Raw genomic sequence first — 25,889 nt, forward strand, 5'->3', positions numbered from 1 at the left:
AATGATTTAAAACTGCCAGTGTCTTCTAACTTTGGCTTTATGTTTACCAGATCATACTGTCTTTAAAAAGGGGGTTCACACATTATTTATAACAAATAATATTTAAATCACATTGTATCTTATTTTAATAAAAGTGTCAAAAGTTAAAAGTTTCTTCAGCAATATCCTATCCTGTGGCACTATCATTTGAATAGCCTAGTTTGCAAAGAACTTTTCCAAACATCATTTCATTTAATGGTTCCTATGGCCACTCAATACAGGTACTATTCCCATTTTTAAAGAAAAGAAAACTGAAGATTAGTTCTGAAACCAAGTCCTACACTCTCCTTATAAAACTGACAAGAGCCAGAATGAAGAGCAAATCCTTGAAAACAAGTAACATTTAAAATATTACAATTTGTGGATTGTGTTTCACAGGTTCTCAATAAATTAGAAGGAAAATGTTTTTAAACACATGTGTATTCATTTTGAAGTACATAATTAAAAAACATATTCATCTACTTACTCTTCGAGGCCTTTATTAAGTAAGTACCATATGCACAGTCCTGTGCAAAATATTAAAGGAACACAAAGATGAATTTTTAAATGATGCCAACATTCAAGAAGTTTACAATCTAATGTTAGTGACAAATAGTTTAACACAAAGTGTAGGAGAGAAATGACAGGTAAATATTTGCCCTTAATTGAGAAAAATCACCTTATTTCTTTATTTAAAACATAAACTGTCGGTTGGGAAACACTGTTACTATATACACCTTTATTAGTTCATCCTCTTTAAAGGAGGTTGATTGTTTTTGGAAAAGAAAATGTCTCACCCTATCACATCTTTATGACAGGTTTGAATTTTTAAAACAAGAATTTGCTTAAAGAGGAAAAATGATAGATTCATAAAATCAAATTAACATCATGCACAGAAAGACAAAGTGTGTCTGCAATAATATGTAAAAAGTTGAGCACAACTGGGCCTCGTATTAAAGAGTCAAATCTGAATTACTTTAGAGATTTGCCTTGGACAAGTAAGTTATTATATACAAATTTCATCATATATAAAACAGGGTTACTTATTAAAATTATAACTCGATGCTATAATTCTTTCCATATGTCAATATACAAGGTTAAAAAGAATATAAATGCTTTCCTAATAATATAGATATCAAAAATAATTTAAAATTAATAATTTAAAATAATTAAAATTAAAGATAAAAAAAGTGATGATACTCTGGATAATTTAACAGTAAACTTTCAGTGTAGAAATGAATGTAAATTTGCAAGTATGTATTTTTTTCTATATTTTATTTTCAAAAATGGCTCAGATAAGAAACTTAAAATACCTAGTAAAACAAGTTTGAGGATTCATTTTGTGAGATGTATTGCAGAGAAAAAGAATGAGCAAATAATATAATTTAAAAATATTTATTAATTCATGCTTTAAAAAATGAGAAAAATGTTTTTCAAACAAATCACTAAAGGCCAATACTTCTCTCTGCTCTCAATGCTAAGCCATTTTTTCCCATCAAAATAATGAAGTAATGTATATTTTTATGACTAATCAGTTTGTGACAGCTGTGATTCTCAAACACTTTTTAAAAATACAAATAAGATCAAAGTTGTGAACAGACCATATGTAGCAATTTTAAAACATGATAGGCAAAGCCTTATTCTAACCGACCAAGTGGCCAATCGGCTGGATTTGACCTTTTCGGCTACAGGTGACTTTGCTCAAGAGCCCTGCACACATTAGATGGGTTCCCATCCACAGTTTTAACACAAGCACAGCTGCTAACACTCGCACAGCTGCTCACACACGATGCTGCAAACAATAGCACTGACACAGAAAGGAATCTCTGCTCATTCTGTTTTATTCTTCAACAGATTTTTCTTCACTCTCTTCATCAGCTTCATCTTTTTCCTTGCAAGAATCCTGGCTATCGGTATCAGTAAAATAATTTTCTTCCTGATTCTCTCTTTCTTCTATTTTTTCTTCTTCATTAAAGCTAGAAGAAGAAATTTATCAATCTTTCAAAGGAAAAATGGTTTGGTTTAAAGGTAAACAAACCCTTTGCAATATATGTCATCATGTAGTCAGTCTTCCTTGGTGTATAAGTTCCAATTTATCAAGAAAACTCTATAAAGGTGCCAATTGGGAAAGTAAAAATTTCTGTCTATGGCCATGCCCTCCTGAATGTGCCTGATCTGGTCTGATCTTGGAAGCTAAGCAGAGTGGGGCCTGGTTAATACTTAGATGGGAGACCACCTAGAAATATCAGGTGTTGTAGGCATTTAAAAAAAAAACTAAATATTCCTTTGAGAACTAATTTATTTTAAAACTTGGTTGACTCTTTAAACTTCATTTGAAAGCATGTTTATTTTCATTATTTATGCCAGTCAGAAATTTAAATTATTCTGCCTTAAAAACAAGATACTTCATAACTGTGTAATATTTTGAATGTCAAACTGGTTAAAATATCAATATATTTTACATGGGTTCACAGTTTACCTAGTATTCAACTAGGTAAAAGACCTTTAAAAAATATTATAGAACAGAATTTTATGCTTTCCTGCAGGTAAGAATTTTTTCAGAGGTATACCATTCAGACTTATATATGTTACCTTTCTTTATCTTCAGTGAAACTTTTCATCTCTTGATTGCCGAAGGACTCAAATATTCTTCCACACTGGCCTTTCTTTGAAACAAACTCATCAGATATTCCTAGTGCTTTTAGCATGTTAGAATAATGCTTTTCTGCTGCCATTCTTGCATTTTTCTATAGGAAAGACAAACTTTTTTAGATGAGAATAAAATATTTTAAATTGCTATTAAAAATGTTAAAAGCTTCAGTGAAATTTAAATTCAGTAATCGCAGTTGGTTGAAAATATGCATACCTTCTGACCAACAATTCAATTTCTAGGTATATACACAGAGAAACTCCTACATATGTGCTCCAGGAGACATGTATAAAAATGTTCAGGACGATACTGTTTGTAATAATCCAGAACTGGAAACAACATAAATGTCTATCAACAGTAGGAAGGATAAATTGTGGTCTTTTCAGACAACAGAGTAAAATAAAGCAATGAAAATGAATGAACTCTAGCTATACATCAACATGGATGGATCTCATGAACATAATACTGAGCAAAAGAAGCAAAACACAAAAGTGCACATAATATGATTTATAAAAAGCCCCCAAACAGGCAAAAATAAACTATATTGTTTAGGGTTTAGGGATAGGTATATAGGTGGTAACACTGCAAAGAAAAACAAGGAACCGCTTATCTCAAAAGTTAGAAGGGTGGTTACCTCTAGGAGCGAGGGAGAGGGGTTTGATCTGGGAGCAGTGTACAGAGTTTCTGGGGTGCTGGCAATTCTCTATTTATTGACCTGGGTAGCCACATAAGTTTTGACATGTAATTATTCTTTATACTGTAACTGTAACACTTTTATGACTGCTCAAAGTTATCTGGAAAAATCAGTAAGGAAATAGTTCATGTGATAGTTGTCAGAAGGTTCTTTTATTTTGTGTGCCTACTGTAATTTTTACTTTTTATAAATTATCTCTACTCCATCGAAATCATCAGTGTTATCTTTACTCTTTAAGCAATGGATAAAGCAAAAAGAACATGAATTTAGAATTGGGTTTAAATCTCCAGAACGTTACTTTCCGGCTTTGGGACCTGTAGGAGTTGTGGCGACCCTCTCGTACCTGAAGCAAATTGGAAGTCATTACGGTTCCTAAGACAACAGGCTTTATGGAGACATAGGAGGACTGGGTTCACACTAGTTCCCTGGCTTTAGTCCACTTTTAGCTCCTATGAGTGGATACAAACATCCTAGTATAGGGCTAAAGCAAGGTGACCAGGAATGGCCCAGTTCCAATGCACAAGTGGCATCCCGTACTGGAAAGGGTGTGGGAGAACAGCTAGTCTCACCCTCAAATTTAACAACTAAGGAAACCCAAGATGCTCCCTCTACCCTGACTTCTGTGGTTAGCTTAAGGTCACAAGAAGATTAAGTGATAGAACCAAGTCTCCTGACCCTTTCCTGGGTCTTTTCCACTCCACCATGCTGCCTTCTCTAAGTTACAGTGGTCATCCTGGAGACTAAAAGCCTAAAGCCTGACTTCAGTAGTGTAGTTGTCAGATATTTGCCCAACTGAGGTACTCCAGCATAATGAGGGACCATGGAGTCCAGTATTCCATGGGAAAAATCAAAATAGCAGAGAACAATTACAATTGATAAAACTATCACCAGTGCATTTTCTGACACTCTGGAAAACTGAAAACGAAGCACTCAAACTGCTACTATAATGCACCTACTGTGAATAACAATTTTTAGGGAAGAAAGTAAAAACCCATCCAGAGGCTATGAATACCAACAGACAAGCCTTGGGAAACTGAAAGGTACAGTAATGTGAGAAGAATTATGCCCCAAAGAATATAAAGCAGAATAAAGAAATCCCAAACACAATTCTGAATGCATTAAGGAGATGGTATATTCTGATCTAAGCAAATTAAATATAAAAGAGATTAAAACACTAATCAAAGTTAGTGCTCTTAAGCCTTTATCTGAATTTGGTTAAAAATCAATTTAACATCTGCTCAGTTTATAAGCCCTATAACGTCCAAGAAATAGGACAACACAGTTTGTTCTGTACTGGATCATAGGCTTAGATTAGGGGATAACTCAACAGCAGCAAGACCACAATTAACACTTACAAATGGGTAATGAATAAAGTTGTGAGTGAATTTATTATACAACCACTCTTAATTAGCACCAAAGGTCACAACAAAATAGACTGCAAGAAAAAAGTGTACTAAATTACATTAACAAAACCAAAGCAAAAAGTCATTGCCAGTCACTCTGCATATAGAATTAATTACCTTTTAATATTTTATATCAAGGTAAATAGTATGTAATTGTTCCTAATTGAAACAAACATTGCCCCCCTTGCATTTCACTATGCAAAAGAATGATAAAGACTAGATAAAAAGAACAGTTAAAATAACTCTATGGTTATTTATTTTCCTATCAAATAGTCTGTAAAATATTTTGGCATTGTTTCTCCAGGAAATCAAAATAACATGTGATGAAAGTTTGTCTAGTATCAATACCCTAGGACTGAAGGGAAAAAAAAATACTTTTTATAACCATAAGTTTAGTTTATAGTAATTCTTTCATTTACTTAATAACTACTAAATATCTTGTGACAACCCTTCATGGGAGGCAGGGGGTATGTAGGGAAAGAGAAGCGTTTTAGGCAAAGGGAACAACATATATCAGAAGTGGTAGAAGAAATATTAGCTATGAAACTATATTTTCAACATTTAAAATTCCCTTATGGTTTTAATTTCATACGCATCACTTATTTTGCCACATTTTCCCTGGTGCTTAGAAACAGTAGGATTTCACAGCATGGCTAAACTGCTTATTAATGCTGAGACTCATTACTAATACATCATCAGGGTAGTGCTCTCAACCTGGTCTAATCCAAGAAAGAAAATGATAGGTCATTATCTGGCTAATTTGATCATAACAATTGTTTGTTTCGACAAATATTTATTTATTAACATCTCCTCTGTGCCAGACATTGTCCTAGGTGCTAGATGCTGGGAATATAAAGATTTGACAACCACCTTTAAAAGCAACTAGTTAGAAGGGAGAGAGATCCTTAGATAATTTCCATACATGTGGCAGGAGCAAAGAAAAAGGTATGCAAAGGGTAATAAAAGAACACAGAGAAAAGGGCATCCCCAACCCAACTGGGGTCAACAGTGTAAGAAGTGATTTTACACTAAGACTGAAAATGAGCAGGAGGAAAGATAGGAAGAGACTCTAAGGATGTTCAGAAACAGAATGAATAAAGATTTCAAATTTAAAACTACTAGTCTTATATGGCCTATATGGCCTAAGAACAAAGGGTGTACAAAGTGGGGCTGTGGGGAGTGCAGTGGTAGACAAACTAAATAGGTTAACAGAGATCAGAATATAGAGTATTATGCATACCATGCTAAGACCCCTGGATTTGTCTTCCAGGAGAAAGCAGGACAGCTTAGTGTTAAGTGTTTGGAAGCAGAGTGACTTGAGTTCCAATCCTAGTTCTATTATTGACTAACCATAAATCTTATGAATTACCTTCTTTGAACTTCAGTTTCTTCCTCTGCAATTGCCACTGTTATCAGTAGATATTAATGAACTACCCAGGGCTAACATCTTCACAAAGGAATGGGTATATCAATGGAAAGATACAATGAGCAGCTTTGTAAAGAACGAGGTGGGAAAACCAGTCAAACCATTATATTAACTAAGGCAGTAATAGAGGTTTCACCTAGCATTTTACCATCAGGAATGGAGAAAGGTAGGTCCAAACATTATTTAGGAAGAAAATTTGTCAGTTCTCTCAGTGACAATTGAATGCAGAGGAAAAGTGGTTCCCAGTCATCCAAATAGTGGCCCAACCCAAACAGGGAATCAAAAAGGAAAATCTAGCTTGGGGCAAGATGAATGTCGATGCCTGTGGGAAATCTTGACAAGTGGACGTAAATACCTGCAGTTGTGAGCTGGAGATAACTGCTTTGAGCCAAAGTTTATCACTTTATGCTGAGTAATGCAGAACAACTTATAATGATTTTTCCCCCTAAAGTTGAAACTGAGACATTAAAAAGGAACCCACCACTTAAAATGACAAGCACTACTTAAAATTATATCAAAATCAAACCAAAGGGTTCTTATAACTTTGACAGACTATAATATGTAGATTTACCCACAATACATGTCCCTAGTCCTCAACGAGTCATTGAGAAGGACAGTGTTGTAATAACACTCATCTGCCCCAGGAACATGCTGGCAGAAAACTCCAAATGTAAGCCTGAAATTCACACAATACAGCACTTGTAACCTCTAGCTATCCTATGGTTAAGTCATGTCACCTAGGAACCTCTCCCTTTTGAGTACTTAAAGAGAAGATGACCTGAAATTTACAAATCTCTCTAAAGGGAAAGATGTAAAATAATGTAAATTTAGTAAAATTGGGATTCACTGTTCATAGAACCAAATTATTTTTCCAATGAAAACGAATTCCTTAAAAAACTGATCAACAAAATGAAAAGGCAACCTACTGAATGGAAGAAAATACTTGCAAATCATATATCTGATAAAGGGTTATACAAAATATATAAAGAACTCATACAAGTCAATAGTAAAAAAAAACACCAAAAACAAACAAACAACAAACAAAAAACCCAATTTAAAAGTGGGCAAAGGACTGAGTATACATTTTTTTCCAGAGGAGATATTCAAATGGCCAACAGGTAAATGAAAAAGTGTTCAACATCACTAATCATCAGGGAAATGTAAATCGAAACCACAATGAGATAAAACCTCACACCTTTAGAATGGCTATTGCCAAAAAAGACAAGAAATAAATGCTGGTGAGGATGTGGAGAAAAGGAAATCATTGAGTACTGTTGGTGGAAATGTAAATTAGTACAGCCACTATGGAAAACAGTATGGAGGTGTCTTTAAAAATTAAAAATAGAACAACCGCGTGATCTAGCAATTCCACTTCCTGGTATGTATCTGAAGGAAACAAAATCACTATGTCAAAGAGATATCTGTACTCTTACATTAACTGAAGCATCATTTACAATAGCCAAGACATGGAAACAACCTAAGAGTCCATTAAAAGATAAATGGATAAAGAAAATGTGGTAATATATACACAATGGAATACTACTCAGCCATAGAAAGAAGGCAGCCCTGCCATTCGCAACAACATGGATGTACTTTGAGGATGTTATACCAAGTAAAATAAGTAAGACAGAAAGACCAATACTGCATGACCTCACTTACATGTGGAACCTAAAAATAAAAAAAATAAAAAAAACCTCAAAAAAAGATCAGATTTGTGGTTACCAGGAGGAACTGGATGAAGATGGTCAAAAGGTACAAACTTCCAATTATAAGAGAAATAAGTCCCGGGGATGTAAATTACAACATGGTGACTATAGTTAACACTGCTGTATGGTATATTTGAAAGCTGCTAAGAGTAAATCCTAAAAATTCTCATAAGGAAAAAAATTTTTTTGTTAACTATATATGAGGTGATAGATGGTAACTTATTGTGGTAAGTTTGCAATTTATGTATGTGAAGTCATTATGCTATATACCTTAAACTTATACAGTGCTGTTTATTAGTTATATCAAAGAAACAAACCACTGGCAGAAATAAGTCTGATTTCACTAAGGCATTTGGTTTCATTTTTTAATTCTCCAAAGACCTCCAAATCATATCATGAAGCTTCACCTTAATATCTGGCCAAGTTGGTACTGAAAAAAGACCAGCCATTAAAAACAGGTTGTGACACTATTATTTTGAAAATGATTGGATTAGCAGCATGTTATTTATCAAGCTTACATGCCTCATCGACAAGATTCAATGCTCAGATTTAAGCAAAATTACTTACTTGACTAATTTGGTGAAGCTGTCATAGAAACAATAAGTTTCAATATGTTATATAACACATAAGACAAATGAACTGTAAATTAAGAGCTGGAGATGTTAAAAAAAAATGCTGACAATAGCTTTTAAATTCCAATAAACACAACCTGAGCAACTCTTTCAAATAGTAGTGGCCTGTTTTTTAATTTTTCTTCTCTTTCTTCTAGTTCTTGTCGGTATTCTCTCATCCTTTCCTTTTCACTCTTTCTAAAATCAAATAAAAAGGAGTAGAATTTTAAAAAGAAATAAGAACTCCCATATATGACATTTAGTTCAGATGACGAAGTAGAAATTAAATTATAAGCACAGTTTACAGTTTACCACCATTCCTTTTCAAGACTGGTAAATTTTTATGGAATGCAGAATAAAAACACTAGGTTCTGAAAGCACACATTTTATATCCTGGGAGCAGTCTGGGTACTCTGGCAGTTCTGAAATCTTTAGGATATAATGTATTAAGGGGTTTCAAACTGGCCTGAAGCAATGAATGAATGAATGCCTTCTATCTCATTTGTAAGTATATAAAACCAAAAAAAATTAGTTCAAATTAGTTATCTTCTCTTTAAGAAATTTCTGCTGAAAACAAGACCTTGCTCTTCTTTATTCCCTTAAATGAGATCTCTATAGGTTGGTGGCAAAGTTAATTAAATGGTAACAGGTCAGGGGAGAAATGGGGAGTGTGGGACTATAAACATATAGAGAAACAGGAACTAAATACATAAACTCACAGTAAATGTACTTATTATTTGTGTAAGATCCTATAATGAATCCAACTATGCTATTTTCTTCATGTAAAATATACTAACTCTACCAAGATAATAAGATTTCATGGATTAGAGAAAATCATTATGATATAAGATAATTATGCTTAAAAATATACAAGTTGGTATTATGAAAAATCCAGTTTACTTTCTAAGGCTAAATAGTATGATTATAAAGAATTTGTAGCTCAAGTTCATCAAATTAAGTTTCCTCCGTCAATGAATCACATTGATCACATTATAAGGAACATATATAATATACATTGTAAAGGAATGTAATTATTATTATATATAATAGTTAAAAAGAAATACTCGTAATTAAAAGCGAATATAGATTTGGGGGGCATTATAGATTAGATTAAAAATTAATAAATCATATTACTTACCTGGCTTTGGGGGGGAGTTGTTTTCCTACTTAAACATGAACATTTTTATGTTTATATGCAACATAAAAATGTTGCTCTGGAACACTGATTTTCAAACTTTGTATTGAAGAATGCCAGCATTCTGTAAAGGGGTTCTGTGAATATTTTTATTTATTTATATTAAAAGTGTAACGAAATGCAACATAGACCACTAAACATTAACACACGTGTTAATCGACACATCACATAATTGATGTTAATTAACACCAATGTGTTAATTTTTGTCATCAGATTTCGTGCAAACCTTAGAACAAAGCTCTTTGACATATCTGTTTATTCAAGAATATTCTGAGGTTATGTAGCAAGCTGTTAAAAAAGAGCTTTATCTGTATGCATCAAGATTTTTCTCAATATTATATAGTGCAATCAATAATATAAAGAAAAATATTAGATGCTGATATATTAACTATGGCCACAATATAAAACGTTTCTGTTTAACATGGCTTCATTGCCCTCACCATCAGGTGTGTGAGTATGCATGTTGGTTGTTACCATGAGGTGAGTGAGTGAATGTGAGCGTGCGTGTCAATGTGTGCTGAATGTAAGTAACTGGCAGTAACTCGAATCCAGAAACTAAAATACTAATACTATTCTTAATCTGTTCATATGTTGGTATATATTGATTAAAAAAAGAAAGTTTGAAAACCAGTGATCTGGAGGTTCAGGATTCTTTTGTGATACCTCAGAGATTTTATTCTGGATTTAGACATTTGAGCTAAACTTTGATGTGAGTCATAAGCTTTAGCTCGTGTTGTCAGGAGTTTCTGCAATTCTTTCATTCTTTGCTTCTGCTTAGTTAGGATCCGATTTCTCTCTTCTTCCAACATTTTCTTTTCCTCAAGTGATCTCCTGAGGGCAATAAACTAAGGCTTAATTCACTTTAAGCCAATGAGAATGTTGCTTAGCAAAGATTTAACACAGGATAATTCAAAAAATGAAAACGGCAACCTTTTGAGAAGGATCTGACTTGTGAAATTGGTAATCAATAGGCTGACTAAAACCTTTTCTATCCCTGAAAATTCATAAAATGGAAAATACATTTCTTAGAAGAACACTCTCTGGCAAAATGTCCTGTATTATATAGTAAAATATATTACCAGATAAAATAATTTCTTCATATTTTCAAAGTCACCGACATAAAATCAATAGTGCTGCATACACTATTTTAGCAATCATAAGTCAGTTAGCAGTGTATCCTAGTTATTTACCTTGTGGCTTGTTCTCTTCCTCTGGAAGATACTGTGGGCATTGGAGGGTTGTAGTTATATGGCTTTGCACTTGCACTTCTTACTGGTGACTTGTGCCTTGGAGACAGATAAGGCCAACGTTTTTCTTTTAAATTATCTTCATCTGCTTCTATGTCTGCCAAAATTTTCTCTCTTTTAGTGGATGCACGTGAGGCTGTGTGAAGATCAGGTGGTTTACAGACTGTTAGGGGTTTTAGATACTTCTGTTCTGAGGGGTGTTTCTGATATCTCTCATGACCGTCTCCAAAATCCGCAGTCTGGCACCTAGCTTTGTGCTTACACTTCAACTTTTCAGCCTGTTCAGGACACTTGGGCTTCCTTGCAGCAAAACTTCTGCGAGCTGGTCTACGAGGTAAAGGGGATGAATTAAGTAAAAGCTCTTGGGCTCTCAGCTGTGTCCTATTGTTTCTGTAGCGCTCTTCTTCTTTTAACCTGTCATTGGAAATTAAACCATAAGTAGATCGAGGTATAGGTCTGGCTTTAAATCGATTTGTTTTCTTTTTAGACTTAAAAAAGTCTCTCAGCTGCTTTTCCCGGATCGCTTGCTTTTGTTCCTCCCTTGCAATAAACTTAAACGGCTTTTGTGAGGCTAAGAGAGCTTCTTTGTATTTCTCCTTCATAGTCCTTCTCCGTTCTTCATTTTGCTTGACTATATCATGATAAAGGGGGAGAAAGACAAACGCTGGAACTGGATTGGCTCGGAATTTTTTCTTACACTCTGAATCTTCTTCTTGTTTTTTGAGCAGTTTTTGTACCATTTCAATATCTGATTTAGATTTCATGTTCTCTTCTTTTTTCTTCTGTTCTCTAATCATCATTTGAAAGGGCTCAGGTACTGTAATCTTTGGCACCCATTCTTTTGGTTTCTTCTTTGTTTTTTCAACTGCCGGGAAGTTAGCATCTTCACACTGAATATAATCTTTAACAGAAAAGTTTCTCCACATGTTGTTGATGAGCTCCTTCGCATATGTCATCCTTATGTTTTTCTCGGGATACTCCTTTTCTAAGTTGGGCAACTCATCTTCAGAGGAAGTCATAATTAAGGAGGAGGCATGACTTAAATCAGGCTCTGAAAGCGATGTTGTTAACGAGATAGGGTGATAGGAATTCTTTTCCAATACAGACCTAAGTGAGGAGAATAATTAGGTTACACTTTCAGTCGTATGTGACCGAAAATAAAAATTAAGAATTATATATTTTCTTAGATCAAGGTATAATCAGAAGATGGGAGCTGGATAGGGCTTATAAAAATGATCACTTTTATGTAGAATAGAGCTGGAAGATCTTATAAATTATCTAATTCGACACCCTCATTTTAAGGGGAGGAACTTGAGACAGCTAAGGCTCCTCATGTCTAACCTCTGTTGAATCTATCCACATGTTTTCTAGAGTCAAATCTTAAAGCATACATCTGATCATGTCACTCCCCTTCTTGAAACTTTTCCATGATTTGTTACTGTTATGTAGTCAAGTGTAGATTACAAAGCCCTTCAAGATTAGTCCCTGCCTACCTTTTCAGTTCCACTTCTCCTCTCTCCCTATCCCTAGTCACCATTCTTAAGTCATATCTCTCACACACACCATGACTTTTCATGCCACCACGCCTGTGCACATGTGGTTTCTCTGCCTAGAAGGCCACTCCTTGCTTCCTGCATCTGCTGCAGCTATTCTTCCTTCAACACTGAACTCAGATATGACTTCAGTAGAAAATTCCTGCCTGTGTCCCTCCACTGACACTTTGGCACGATCAACTGCTTCTTCCTCTGTCTTCATAACACTGTTACATCATGTTGTATTGCGATTTTGGGTTCTCAGTTAGTCTTTGAGCTCCTTGAGGGCATCTTGATTTTGATTCCTCAGTGTCCAGGCAAGGTCTGACACACAGGAGGTGCTCATGCAGCACTGACCAAATGGATGAGTTAAAGGACTTGCCTCAAGTTTCAAAATAGAAAAGTTTATAGCAGAAAAAGAAATCGGTCTTGAAATTACAGACTATTTGGAAAGCTTGAATCAGATCTATGCCCTAGTCCTGAACTCTTTGTATTGTATCTTTAATGAGCCCATGTTAATCCACATATTATAAGAGCTTTTAAATTTTAATATTCATAATTTAAAAGTGGTCCAGACTAAATATTCTGCTACATGACTACAGTTCTATGAATGAGAGATCAAAGAAAAAAGACCAAATGGACACAAAATGACCCTCAAAGCAAGAAGTCTAGTAGTTTGATAAACCATTAAACATTTTGAATAAAATCCTACCTCCATATATCATTCAAAGTATAAGGGGGAAAAAAGTATAAGAGATATTTGAGAGAAAATATTCTGAAATAATTTTGTTCGGTACTTTTAAGTATACATTTTATTTTAGAGTCCACAAATAACATTATGTACAAACTTACATGGAAGAGACACTAGGCATTTCTTCCCTGATGATCACTGGCTGAATTTCATTTAAATTTAATTTATTCTGGTACATTTTCTCTAACTTTGCCATAGTTTCCATGTGGGCAGCCTTTAGCTCTTCTAGTTTCCTGAAATATTCTTCATTAGAGTAGTAAATGCCAGAAAAGTCCACGAGGTCTTCACTGCTTATATGTGTTTGTTCATCTACTCCAGAAACGCGGGTGTTAAAATCATCCTGATACAAGGAAAAAACCTGTTATGTGGTGTTGAGAATTGAAAGACAAATAAATTTGACACTGATTCCCAATGCTGCTGCTTATTTGTGGGTTTCATATATACACTAATGGATTATAAGTTACTTGTGGGCTATGTACATTTTCCCCTAATGACATTTTATTAGGAACGAGAGAGAGAGAGAGAGAGAGAGAGAGAGAGAGAGGGAGGGAGAGAGACAGGTCAAGTTGTCAGAAAATAAATGCTATTTAGTCCATTTTATAAAGAATAGTTAGATTCCCAGACCATGTACTAACCTATACACTATAACAGGATAGAACCAAACCATTTATATTATAAAATTTATAAATTTTAAGTTTTAACTAAAATGAAGAAGAAAACAGTTCCTCCTACTGCAAACCAAGCAAACACAGCCCAACACCCTTGCCCAGTTGGGCTCCTGCAGTATAGGCCCCAAGGAGGTCCCAGTGGAGGAAAGATAGGAGAACAGGGAAATGAAGGCTGGAGAATGGAGGGAACAAAGTTCTCAGGGCTTATCAAGAAGCCAGGGAAATGTCCAGCAGAGACCCGAAGAGGAAGTAGGAGGGCTGGCAGGGGGTGGAAGGGACTGTCAGAAAAGCCATTCCTGTGAGCCACAAGAGCAGGAACTTCCCTATGTGACAGGAATTTGGGGAATGAAAAGAGAACAAGAGTAGTATAATAACTACACATAGTGTAGTTATTCAATATACAGGTCATGCCTGGAAGGGGCTGACTGATCTTCCCTCATTCCTTTCATACACCTTTCAAAGTTCTTTCAATTGAAGCAACTATAGAGGTAAAACCCCATTTTCTCCATAAATATAGAAATTTTAATATTTTCTCAGTTGAGAAATAGCCGAAGTTATTTATGATGCTATGCATAATAGGCTGCTGACCATGGTCTCAAATTTAGCCTACTGCCTGAAGTAGACTCAATATTTTTAAAAAGCGTATTTGCCATAGAAAATTATAGACCCAATCAGACAAGAGACTATGAAATAAATCTGAGTAGCTTCTCCCAATGGGTAAATTCAGAAGGGTCCATTGTATGTAATAGTTATTGATATGGTGTTTTTAAAAATGGGCTAAAAACAGTGTACAAGAGGTGAATGTTGTGCCACTTGGGGTAACTTAGAGAAAAATGAATAAAGGAAATTAAGTTTTCTTCAGTATAACTGCTATGCAGAAATTTATTACCAACAAATCTATGACTCCAAGAATTGCTTTATTGTCATACAACACAACCAAGATAACTTTCTGATGTCTTCTACTGTTTCTATATGTGCTCCTCACCACTACCTTCTTAGCTGTAGTGATGAATGCTTTGTTAAATTCCTCATTCATTAAATATTTAGGGACAGCCAGCATTCAGCTAGATGCTGAAAGATACAGATTAGATAATAACTCCACCTCTGAGATGCTTCCAGCTAGTTTAGGAGAGGATGTGTACATAATCAACAACAGACTTTGAAGAAGACAGAACTCCTGAGTCCTGCCTATGAGCTGTTCCGAGCTGAGCAGGGAGAGAGATGAGTGACCATGTATGTCACAATATCAATCACCAAGACTGGGAGTGGCAGGGGAGAAGAGGCAGAATTTGCAAAGATGAGCTAGACTGGAGACATAAGGTTGGATGACAACAAATTTTGTCAGATTAGAGATGCAGTGAAAAACAAAGACAACTGAGGCACAGTGCTAGAACATTCATCATATATTACCACATGATGATGCAACTGGCAGGTACTCTGTTCTTGATGAGGAAATTGAGGCTTGGAGGATTTAGGTAACATATCTGCAATCACACAGCTAGTAAGTAAAGCTGGGATTTAATTCAAATCCCAAGTGTTAGGTTCTAAAGACACACCACATTCCTTCCAAGGACAGGGAGGGTTTTTTTTTTTTTCTTTTTGCTACAAGAGGAAGGAACAACCGAACAACCATGGTGTGCTCAGAGAGAGGTAAATAGTTTGAGTGGGGATAGGGAACATGGCATATGGAGCACACGAAAGGATAGGAAAACAGATGAAGAAGGCAAGTCAACAGCCTCAACTAAGAGCCCGAAGGATGTGAGCAGAGGAGTGACATGATCAGTAATGTTCGCAAGGATTCTTCTGGTAGCAGATAGAGTTTAGTGAAGGAAGAAAGGTTGGTAGCAGTCAATGAACTACTACAAAGGTCTGAGTTAGACGTATTAAGGGCAGAATTAGGACAGCAGCATCAAAGAGGCTGCCTTGGTAGATTTAGGAGGCTGATTCATGAACTCGATAATGGTCTGGATTGTGGGCAAGAAATTGAAGATTTTCATTTGGGGTGCTGCCCATCTAGGTAGATGGTGCTGCTGCCATTCATCAATATAGAGAATACAGGGAAGGAGAGTATTTTAGGAAAAGGAAACTCATCTCTCTTTTTGATGCACTGTGTTTGAGGGGACAGTAGGACAGTCGAATGTCCAGGAAACAGGTGGGTAAATATATTTGGAGACCTGGTAAGAAGGCTGGGCTGAAGATGCTGATATGAGAAAGATACACACAGAAGTGGCGGGTGCATCCTTGGATGTGCCTGCAGAAAGTGTGGACAATAGGACAAGAACCTGAGGACGAAAGTGTTGACCAACATCCACATTTAAATAAGCAGTAAGAGGAGGTAAGTATATTTAAAGGAAGGGAGCTTTTGTTTGGTTTGAGTTTGGATAAAGGAAGGCTTCCTTGAGGAGGTGATATTTGAGCTAAATCAATAATGGAAGAATTTAGAGGAACAGAGAGAGTATAGGGGGAAAGAAAGAGAGAGTACTCTGGACAAAAGAAATGACATTAGCAAAAGCTGCAGTGGTGGGGAGCATGTTGGAGAATAAAGTGACACAGCTGGAGGGTAAGAGGAGAATAAAATGCATAAAGCAATTTTGGGAAGCAAGCCTAGAAAGAGAGGTTATGGCAAGCAGTAGGTGGTTTCCATTTCTTGTGCTATTCACTGGTTACCTGGTTTCAGCTATTCACTGGTTACCTGGTTTCAGCTATTCACTGGTTACCTGGTTTCGGCCTCATAACCCTTAGAAAATGAAAGGGTTGAATGGAAGTTAAGTAATGTTTCCGTGTGGAGTGTTCTCATGGCTTAGGAGAAAGATTACAGACAGTCTCAGAATTATTCAAGCCTGTACTTCTTAGTCACATGACATGGGCACTACCCTTTTTAACATCAGCTTTATGATATGTAAAGTAGGTGTGCCAGTGTTTTAAACTATTGTCTCTTAGCTCCAACACCATCCTTCTATACCCTGCAATGTGATGCTGGGGACTCTACAAACCATATTTGTGCTTTGCCAGCTGCAACCCACTAGACTCTGCCAAAAGTGGGGCTAGAAGAGAACACATGGCTGGAGTAGAAAAAAGGGACCTACTCCTTCCTGTTAGTTCTCTGTCCGCTTGAGTCACCCCTGAGCAGCAACAGTTCATTCTAGTAGCAGTGGCTGATTCCAGTTCGCAGGTTTTCCAAAGCTCACAGCATCAGCAAAATCACCTTAGGACCTTAGCACATGCTGTTCCCTCTTTATTCAAATGTTATCTCCTCAACAAGGTCTTCACTGACTACCCTAACTAAAGTTATAACCTCTCCCCCAACTCATTGTCGGCATCCCTTTTCTTCTTTTAAGTACTCACCACCAACTGATATTCTACATATCTTTACTTATTTGTGTACTATATGTCTGCCCCTACCAAAATGTAAGCGTCACAAAGGCAAAGGCGAGGATTTGTCTTTGTTCACAGTTTGTTCTCAGTGCCTAGAAAAGTGTCTGGCCATAGGCAGATGCTCAATGTATATTCATCCAATATATTTGTTGGATGAATGAACATACAGCTGAAAAAAATAGTAAGTTTCCACCAAGACAAGAGGATAGGTATTCCCTCACAAAGGGCTGAATCATTCAAAGAAATACTGACTGCTCTAAAGAGGTATATATTCAACTAAGTATTAAGGAAAGGGCTTATTTTCCAAAACATATAACTAAAACAGGGAGGATATGCCACAGAACTGTTTTCAAGCAAAAGCATCCATATGCTCCCTATTCATTCTTTTAGATCATCCCTTAAAAGAAGGCTTTACAACAATCATTTACACAAAAAAGATAAAATGTTTGGTCCTGGAAAACTGTTTGAAAAAGATATAGAAGGATGAGTAGCTTCTGAAAAGATGTGGAAGGTCTAATAAATTTAACTTATTCACTGACTTCTGACAGTATCCATTCCATTTCCGCTTCATACTGTTAACACTAGCCTGACCTTTCCAGATAAACTGATCCCACAGTGTTTTACCTAAAACAGATGAATGGTTGGTTGATAAGCAACTTCCAACTCTTAATTTCATTTTGAATTGTCTCCACGCAGAAGAAAATATTTTAGTAAATCAAACAACCTAGACTTAAGCACATTATTTTCCACGAGCCTAAAATAGCACTCTTTCCCTTTAACTCTTCGGCTTTTTGTGGAATATTGTACAGGCAGCCACTAGATTAGAGGATAATCTTCCCTAGATTGGCTTGACCCATTTAGATGATGACTCCTTCCAGCACATGTGCTTCATTAGTGATCAGCACTCACAATTATTTGTGGTATTATTTTTCTGTATCATCTGCAATTCTGGAATTTTTATTAAAATTTTTTTGCATTGAAAGGATTTGTAAGGAATGAGGTAGAGCTACATGTACAAATAATGATAAGAAAAAAAACTTGCAGAAAAGTATGTATATATAAAATGTTACCATATATTAAAATATTATGTACACAAGAGATAAGAAAAGCCCAGAAGAATATACATCAGTTTCAAAACAGTGGCTACCAATGGCAAGTAGGAGGGACCGAGACTTTCTTTTTGTGGGGAGAGGTGTTAAAAGAGACTAAGCCTTATTTGTAACATTTGAAATTTTAAAATGAAAATGTGTTCATTATTTCCATAATTAAAATATAAGTAAAAAAAATGTTTTGTGAATATTACTAAATTAAAAACTGATCGGTTTCTAATGACTAATTGGCTTTCCTGGCACCTCCCCCTGTTCCTTCTGGAAGGTGGCTCTGACATTCCCCAGCACAACTGCTTACCTTTCCCTTGCTCTTCTACCTGCTCCAATCCCCAACCTCCAACTGCCTATGATAACTCTTTTATTTAAGAAAACCATTGGAGGGAGTTCCCTCACCTTCCCATCTATGGAGATGCCCGCTCTTGTGCCCCTTCTCCTTTCCTCCTGAATCAGAGATGAAATGTCCCTTCTCTTAGCAGCATTTGACTCTTTCCCTCATCATTAAAACCAATGAATGGGGGACTTCTATACTCTTGTGACAATCCTTTTACCACTGTAGTTGGCTTTAATCCCTTTCGTCTCCTTTTTCTCTACCTGTTAAATGTTTAGGTTTTTAAAGAGTTCTACACAAGGCCCCTTTCTCTGCATTCTCTTCCTCCTCTGCACTCTCCCTAAGTGATTTTATCCATTCCCATTGTTTCAAAAATGCTGAAATCTCCCAGATAGAAATCTCCAGTCCAGATCTCACAGGATTACAGTTTCATAGACCCAACTGCTTCTTATACATTTCCATTTGGTAGTTTCACAGGCATCTCAAAGCTATCATGTTCAAAACTGAAACGTTGATTCCCATCCAGCCTCTAAACCCATTCCTCCCCAAGTTATACCCAATTCAGAAAGTGGCATTACCTTCCATGCAGCTGGTCAAACCAGAAACCTGGGAATGAGCATTCTTTATTCTTCTTCCTTGGCCTTCACATCCAATCTTTAACAGTAATTCCTATCTATTCAAAAAATCTGTCCACTTTTTATCATTTCCCCTGGATAGTAGGTCCAGCCACTGAATTATTATAACAGCCTCCTAACCAATCTCCTTACTTATGTTTTGTCAAACTTGCCAATCATTCTCCACAAAGCCATCAAGTCCTTTTTTTAAAAAGTAAATAGGTACATATCTGATTTCTTAAGTCTTCAAAGACCTCCCACTGCACCTACAATAAACATTCAACTCCTTACTTAGGTCTATAAGGCCCTGCTTCCCTCTCCTATCTCATCACCTCCCCCCTCTCCCTTTCTTCCCCTCTGGCTTTCACATCCTGATCACACAAAGCTCTTCCTTTCCCTACCTTAAGGTCTCTCTCTGCATATGCTGTTACCTCTGCCTGGAATATTTTTCCCACCCCACTCTTCAAATGGCTACTCTTTCTCATCTATCAGCCATAGACTTAAATGTTAACTCATTTAAATCGTTTCCCTCCTACTACTTTTTAAAATCGTAGTACCTGTTCATTTCTTTCCCAATATTTCCCATCTTATAATCATCTGTTTTTTATTATCTAACCTCCCCACCAGACTGGAAGCTCTGTGATGACATGAGCTATATCTGCTTCATTCACCACTGAATAGTCAGTGATTGGCACTTAATAAATGCTCAATATTTGATGAAAAAGAGAAGGCCACTTCATTAGGAAAGTCAGTGACATTTTAACTGTGGATTATAGAATACTCCTTACCCATATCATGTCAACCATCGACAACACAATGAACTGATATCTCCAACTGAGGCTAAGTTCAAAGAACTTGCCTCAGTGCCCAACATGGGCAGAGTCCTGCAAGCGGTGGGGGTTGGGAGCTTTGGCAAACCAAAAGACTGAAAGGGGCCTAGGGGCTTACTGTGACAGCTGGTTCTCTAATCAATTTTGTGTGGTGGACATGGTATCTGAGTTTGCTACATTTTATAGATGACAAAGTTGAGCCAAATTAACCTTTAAAGATCACGGTGGAGATCTAAGCCAGCGTGGCTCCTGCACACTCTTTCATGCTTTTTCAGTGTATTTTTTCCCCTACCCCAGTATCCTCTGGCTATCAGGCAATAAGTGGCAGCTTATTCAGGTTTGCTTTTTGGATCCTGTAAGTGTGGTGGTCTCAGAATAGTGTCACATTTATACAAATTAATATCCTTTTTTTTTTTTTGATAGGATCCTGTTCCTTTGAAACTAGCTCATTATATAAATTAATCTCTCCTAAGGTAATAAGTTTCTAATACAAATTTGTAGTTTAACAAAGCATTCTGGAAGTATACTACACCTATAGAAATGACTGACTCCTCTACCTGCCAAAGAAGGATTTAATCTTTGGGCAGGCTGTTCAAATGACAGTCCTGCTGGCAGTAATTATTATTATTACTAATTTATACTAACTGTTCTTTAGCTATGACATACACTCTTTCATTTGATTCTCATAACATACCAGTGAGGCAAGAAAGACAATTATAATTATAGTGCCTTTGCAGATAAGGAAACTGAGAGAGAAGGAAGTTACATCTTAATATCTAGCAAACGGCAGAGAACGAGTTATAATTTAGGACTCCAAATCCTTTTTCTCCATTCAAATCTTTTTCCTCCATCATTTCATTTTGTCTTTGTTGGCTACTGAAACTTGTATTGAGGGGACACTTTATCATGAATGAAATTGGTCCCACAACTCTCACTCTGGTTCATGTTCAGGGTCTCAATCTGTCTTACTCTGGATAACCTTAAGTAGTTTATGGCTGTTGGTGAAATGCTGACCATAAAAGGTGTCGCTACAGATTTTGTGATTAACAGTTTTAGTGTAGATTAAAGAGATTAAATTCCAAAATATACGGTGATATCTATTAGCGCTAGGCCATAACGTTTTGTGTCTGAGAGGCTTGGACAAATGCCATTAAGACTCTTTAACTGGGGCAAGGAGGTCTATATCTGCAGATTGACAGTTAAAATTCAAGGTTTCTATATTTTAAGAGAATAGAACGGATGGCAGACTATCCCTCTACCTGGTGGACAGGTGTTCAGAACACATGTGACACTGAAAAATGATCAGTGAAAAAGCTATCCCACCCCACCCTGAAGAGCCATTTAGAAAACATTGGGTCCTCAGTAATTTGCTTCTCCAGATGCTTAACTATATCTGTCTGATCTATCCACTGAACTCTTGATGGTTTTAAACATCGCCTTTCAAGCATCGTGTTATCAGATGCACTGATACCCAAGACCTTAAGGTGACAACGAAACACACTTCTGACAGTACCGTTGATTCACCTGAGTTTTATGGATTATCCTCTAAGGGTAGCTCAGTCTTCCCCAAGTTAAAAAGGGAGTATCTACTTCTGACAGATGCTAAAGCATAAGGAGTAAAGTTCTGTACTTTGCACTCTCTAGTCTAAATAGAGTAAATGCTCTCCAAGAAATTTTTACAACCTCTTTGGGGAAAATTGAAACACTTCGGCGCCTCGGTTTTGAGTGTTTTCCATTAGGGCAGAGAGAAGGTGGTCGGGCCAGAATTACGGGGTAGAGAGGATCTGGACAGGGCGCCGCGTTTCCCAGCACGTCGCTCAGCCCAGCGGGGATGCTCAGCCCTCAGATTACACGCAGCCCCAGCCCGCGTCCGGCCCCTACATTACCGGCGCCCGCGCCGGCCGCACCGCAGACTTCTGCTTTTCCTCTTCTTCCTCCAAGGCCGCCACCGCCGCCGCCGCCGCCGCCGCCGCCAGAACTTCTAAGGGGTCTTCGCGTTCGTACTGGGCGACCCGCGCTCCGGTGATGGGATCTACCGGGATTTGGAGACTGCTGGCCGCCAGCTTCGCTGCTCGGTGAGAGGCGGCCATGACCTCGCCACCGAGGCCTGAGCGCCCGCGCTGGCCCAGGGCGGGGAAGCTGGCGCGGTCTCGGGCTACCCAGCTGCTCCCTGCTTGGGGCGGGGGTTACTGGGGCACGGTAACTAGGGACGCTACAGGAGCCGCGAGGGGCCAAAAGTCACTCAAAATCCTCTCGCGCTGCGGGAGACTCAAGGCGGGTGCCTGCTGGATAGAGGGAGTTAGTAGTCTGTGCTGGTTTAGAGGGCTGGCCCGGCGGAATAGGGCACCTCTTCCCCAGCTTCGCGCCTCACCGCGTAAACACAGACTTTGCACATCATACTAGTGAAACGACTTGATTTGTGAAAGAGATGGCGGTGGCAGAGGAAAGCAGAGGATGCTATTGTCTCAGAACTGTGGCAAGGTTTCCATCTTGCTAACATGGCTCCCCCGGAGCCAGAGAATGGAAAGGAGTGCGGTACCTTCTACTCTGATTGATTTACTTTGTAAATGAAGACAAAGGATATGTGTGTAATAATAAAAATAGGTTATGGAAAATTATAAGTGGAATTTCTAGATCCTTTCTAGCTTCTGAGAACAGAAATCTTCACTAAACCTACAGTAGCAGGCAGATCCGAAGGAGGCTGCTAGAAACGCTTTTTCTTGCTCTGACCAATAAAAGTCCAGAGTTGGGGAAGCCTGGCCCACCTACCAGTGAATGACAATACAGGTGTATGAACCCGGTGTTTGCGGCTTGGGTTCATCAACTTTATAGTGGTTAATGTTGGAGGGCGCGAGCGCCGAACTGTAATCAGACATATTCCCTCTCGCCCTTACCCTGTCAACATTTCCCACTAGATTCAAATGGAGCCTTCCTTCTACTCTACGTGGCTGTTGAGGCTTAGCCTGAAAATTGCAAGCATGTTGCTGTCACAGCTACCTCACAGTTGAGGCTGACACAACTCCCTCTCCCCCACCCCCACCTCCCGCCTCCTCCTGTCCCCAGCTCTACAACCGGCATGGTCACCATAAAACTATGGTATGCTGTCTGGAATCCATCTCTAAGGTCTGAGCCCTTCTTACCAAGCCTTTCTTGTTCGCAGGTCTGGACTGTGAGCACCGGCAAAACCCTCACTCCCCATCTCCTTCAGGCTCTTTGAGCTGAAATTTGCTTCGCACGCTGAACCGGCTCGATTCTGAGCAGAATCCAGAGATAGAAGCCCTTGAGGTATGGACGCCCCAACCGACCACAGGAGGGACTTCCATTCATTCACATGCAGCTGATTCTCTTGAGATTTGATGTAAGCTCATCCCCCAAACAGCAAGACATGTTGAAGCACTGCAAAGCGATGACTAGGCAAGAGTAGAATAGAATGGAATGGAATGGAACGGAATGGAATGGAATAGAACAGTTGTCTATGTGTGTAGAAGAGCTGAAAAGTTTCTATTTACCAGCAATATTCTAAACTTGCAGATATCTAATAACATAGCCTCAAAGTATATAAAGCAGAAATGGACAAATCTACAAGAAAATGACATCTTAAGTCATCATAGGAAGAATTATTTTTGCACTTTTGTATTGTTATAACATATACAATAATATATAGTTGGATAAATTTTGATAAATGCATTCACTCATGAAATCATACTATTATGATATAGAACATTTCCATCATCCCAGGAAGATCCCATGTCCCTTCCCAGTCTATTCTCCATTCCATCCCCTTCATTGTTCTAGAACTTTATAAATGGAATCATTAGTATGTACTTTTTGCTCCCAGCTTCTTTTGCTTGGCATATGTATATATATTTTTAGATTCATCCATGTTGTATATATCCAAGTAGTCTGTTCTGTTCCTTTTTAATTACTGAATAGTTTTATTTGCTGGAAGAGATAATTTTCCAACACCAGAGGAATTTTCCTCATTTTGTTGTGCTATTTGCAATGTGAGTTACAGACAAGGCATACTCAATCTACATTATTTACATTGTCTTTATCACTTTCTTAAGTTTATCCATTCACCAGTCGATGGTCACTTTTTTATTTTTTGGCTGTCCTTTTGGATCCTTTAGGAAGCAGACATCAAGGAGTTAGAAGTGCAAGCGGTTTGTCGGAGGAAGTCCTGTGAAAGATAGAGGGCGAGAAGTAGGAAAATCTTCATGCCAAGTTTGACACCTTAGGAAGGGAAAATAATCCAATAACCAAGGGGAAAAAATATAGTAGGAATACAGAAATAAGCACAGGAATTGAAGAAATGGAAGAAATTAAAAGAATGTACAATAGAGAAAACTTGGAGAAATGTCTATTTAAGCATTTTGCCTGTTTTTGAATTGTTTTAACACTTTACATATTCTGGATTTTAATCCCTTATCAGGTATGGGATTTGGAAATATTTCCTCCCTTTCCAAGGGCTCTTTGCTGATCAGTTATCTTTTGATGCACAAAAACTTTTACTGCCAAATCCAATGTCATTTTACCTAAATTTTGCCATTTAGATCTTTGATCCACTTTAATTTTTGTATAGTGTTAGGTAGAGGTCCAACCTCATTCGTGTGTGGACATTGTTTTCGCAGCACTGAAAGACTGACCTTTCCCCCATTGAATGGTCTTGGCTCCGTTGTGAAAAACCATTTGACCATATATGAGGGCTTACTTCTGGGCTTGCCATTGGTCTGTCTTAATGTCAATATATTTTGATTACTATAGCTTTGTAGTCAAGTCTTAAAATTGGCAAGTGTGACTCTTCCAAGTTTTGTTCAATGTTGTTTTGGATGTTTGGGTTCCCTTCAGATTCCGTATGAATAATTTTAGGATGGGTTTTCTAATTTCTAATGTTATTGGGATTTTGATATGGATTGTGTTAAATCTGTAGATTGCTTTGGATAGCACTGACATTTTACCTAGTCTTTCAATCCACGAACATGGGATGTTTCCACTTGTCATTTCAGCAGTTTTGTAGTTTTCATTGTGCAAGTCTTTTATCTCATCGGTTAATTATTAAATATTTTATTCTTTTTGATACTATTACAAATGGAATTATTTTTGTAATTTCCTTTTCAGGTTGTATAGAAATGCTACTGATTTGTTTTGACCTTGCATCCTGTTATTTTGTTTAATTTATAAGTTCTGACAGCTTTTTTGAGGATTTTTAGGGGCTTTCTACACAGCTTTGTGAATAAATGATAAAAGTTCCAATATAAATAATTTGGATTAGAGAAGTATTTTGACAAATTTTTAGCATGTACCTCACTTAGTTTTACACAGCTAATAATCAAAACCTTATAGTGAGCATCTACTATCCGTTAAAAAGAGACAATAATCTGAGTTACTAAATTTTAGACAATCCACAAATAGGTATCTAAGCACATTAAGACTTTACCATTTACCAAATAAGTTATTTTGAGTTAGATACAAAAAAAGCTTCAGACTGGTTGGCTGAAATTTTCCACAAATGTGGAGCACCCCAGTTGCTTTTATAATACTCCTTGTGAAATACAGAAGAGTGGTACCAGATTGTGTAGGCCCAATGTATGGTCCACCTCAAATCTGGCCGTTATTCAAAGGCAATCAGAAGCTGTGAAAGCTTTTACAAAATGGAGTGCCTGGAAAGTTTTAGGAAGTCGCTAGCTACAGTGTGTGCAGAACTGATAGAAGCTAAAGAGAGGAGAGAGATT

The 25,889-nt window shown here is 37.3% G+C and overlaps 1 protein-coding gene, 1 long non-coding RNA gene and 1 pseudogene across 4 annotated transcripts; 2 read left to right on the forward strand and 1 right to left on the reverse strand.

Annotated features, from left to right (window-relative positions):
- Positions 1-501: 501 nt before the first annotated feature.
- Positions 502-22,331, reverse strand: FAM161A (FAM161 centrosomal protein A). 3 transcript variants are annotated; one of them, XM_016163027.2, is made up of 7 exons: positions 22,044-22,329; positions 13,335-13,573; positions 10,894-12,057; positions 10,367-10,534; positions 8,607-8,706; positions 2,611-2,765; positions 502-1,994 (listed from the first exon to the last, which is right to left on the reverse strand). In XM_016163027.2, the coding sequence occupies exons 1-7, from the start codon at positions 22,245-22,247 to the stop codon at positions 1,859-1,861; spliced, it is 2,166 nt and encodes a 721-aa protein (XP_016018513.2). In that variant the 5' UTR covers positions 22,248-22,329; the 3' UTR covers positions 502-1,858. The 3 variants fall into 3 exon arrangements, 2 of the variants coding, with proteins under 2 accessions (XP_016018513.2, XP_016018514.2); XM_016163028.2 differs by lacking the exon at positions 10,367-10,534 and having other exon boundaries at positions 22,044-22,330; XR_001599195.2 differs by lacking the exons at positions 502-1,994; positions 2,611-2,765 and having other exon boundaries at positions 9,647-10,534; positions 22,044-22,331.
- LOC118605725 lies at positions 2,161-2,279 on the forward strand (annotated as a pseudogene).
- LOC118605175 lies at positions 22,104-25,246 on the forward strand. Its single transcript, XR_004951963.1, has 2 exons — positions 22,104-22,232; positions 23,318-25,246. It is a non-coding gene; the product is annotated as an uncharacterized LOC118605175 (long non-coding RNA).
- The last annotated feature ends 643 nt before the right edge of the window (positions 25,247-25,889 follow it).

This window comes from Rousettus aegyptiacus, unplaced genomic scaffold (assembly GCF_014176215.1).
Source record: "Rousettus aegyptiacus isolate mRouAeg1 unplaced genomic scaffold, mRouAeg1.p scaffold_m13_p_7, whole genome shotgun sequence".
NCBI classification, from domain to species: Eukaryota; Metazoa; Chordata; class Mammalia; order Chiroptera; family Pteropodidae; genus Rousettus; species Rousettus aegyptiacus.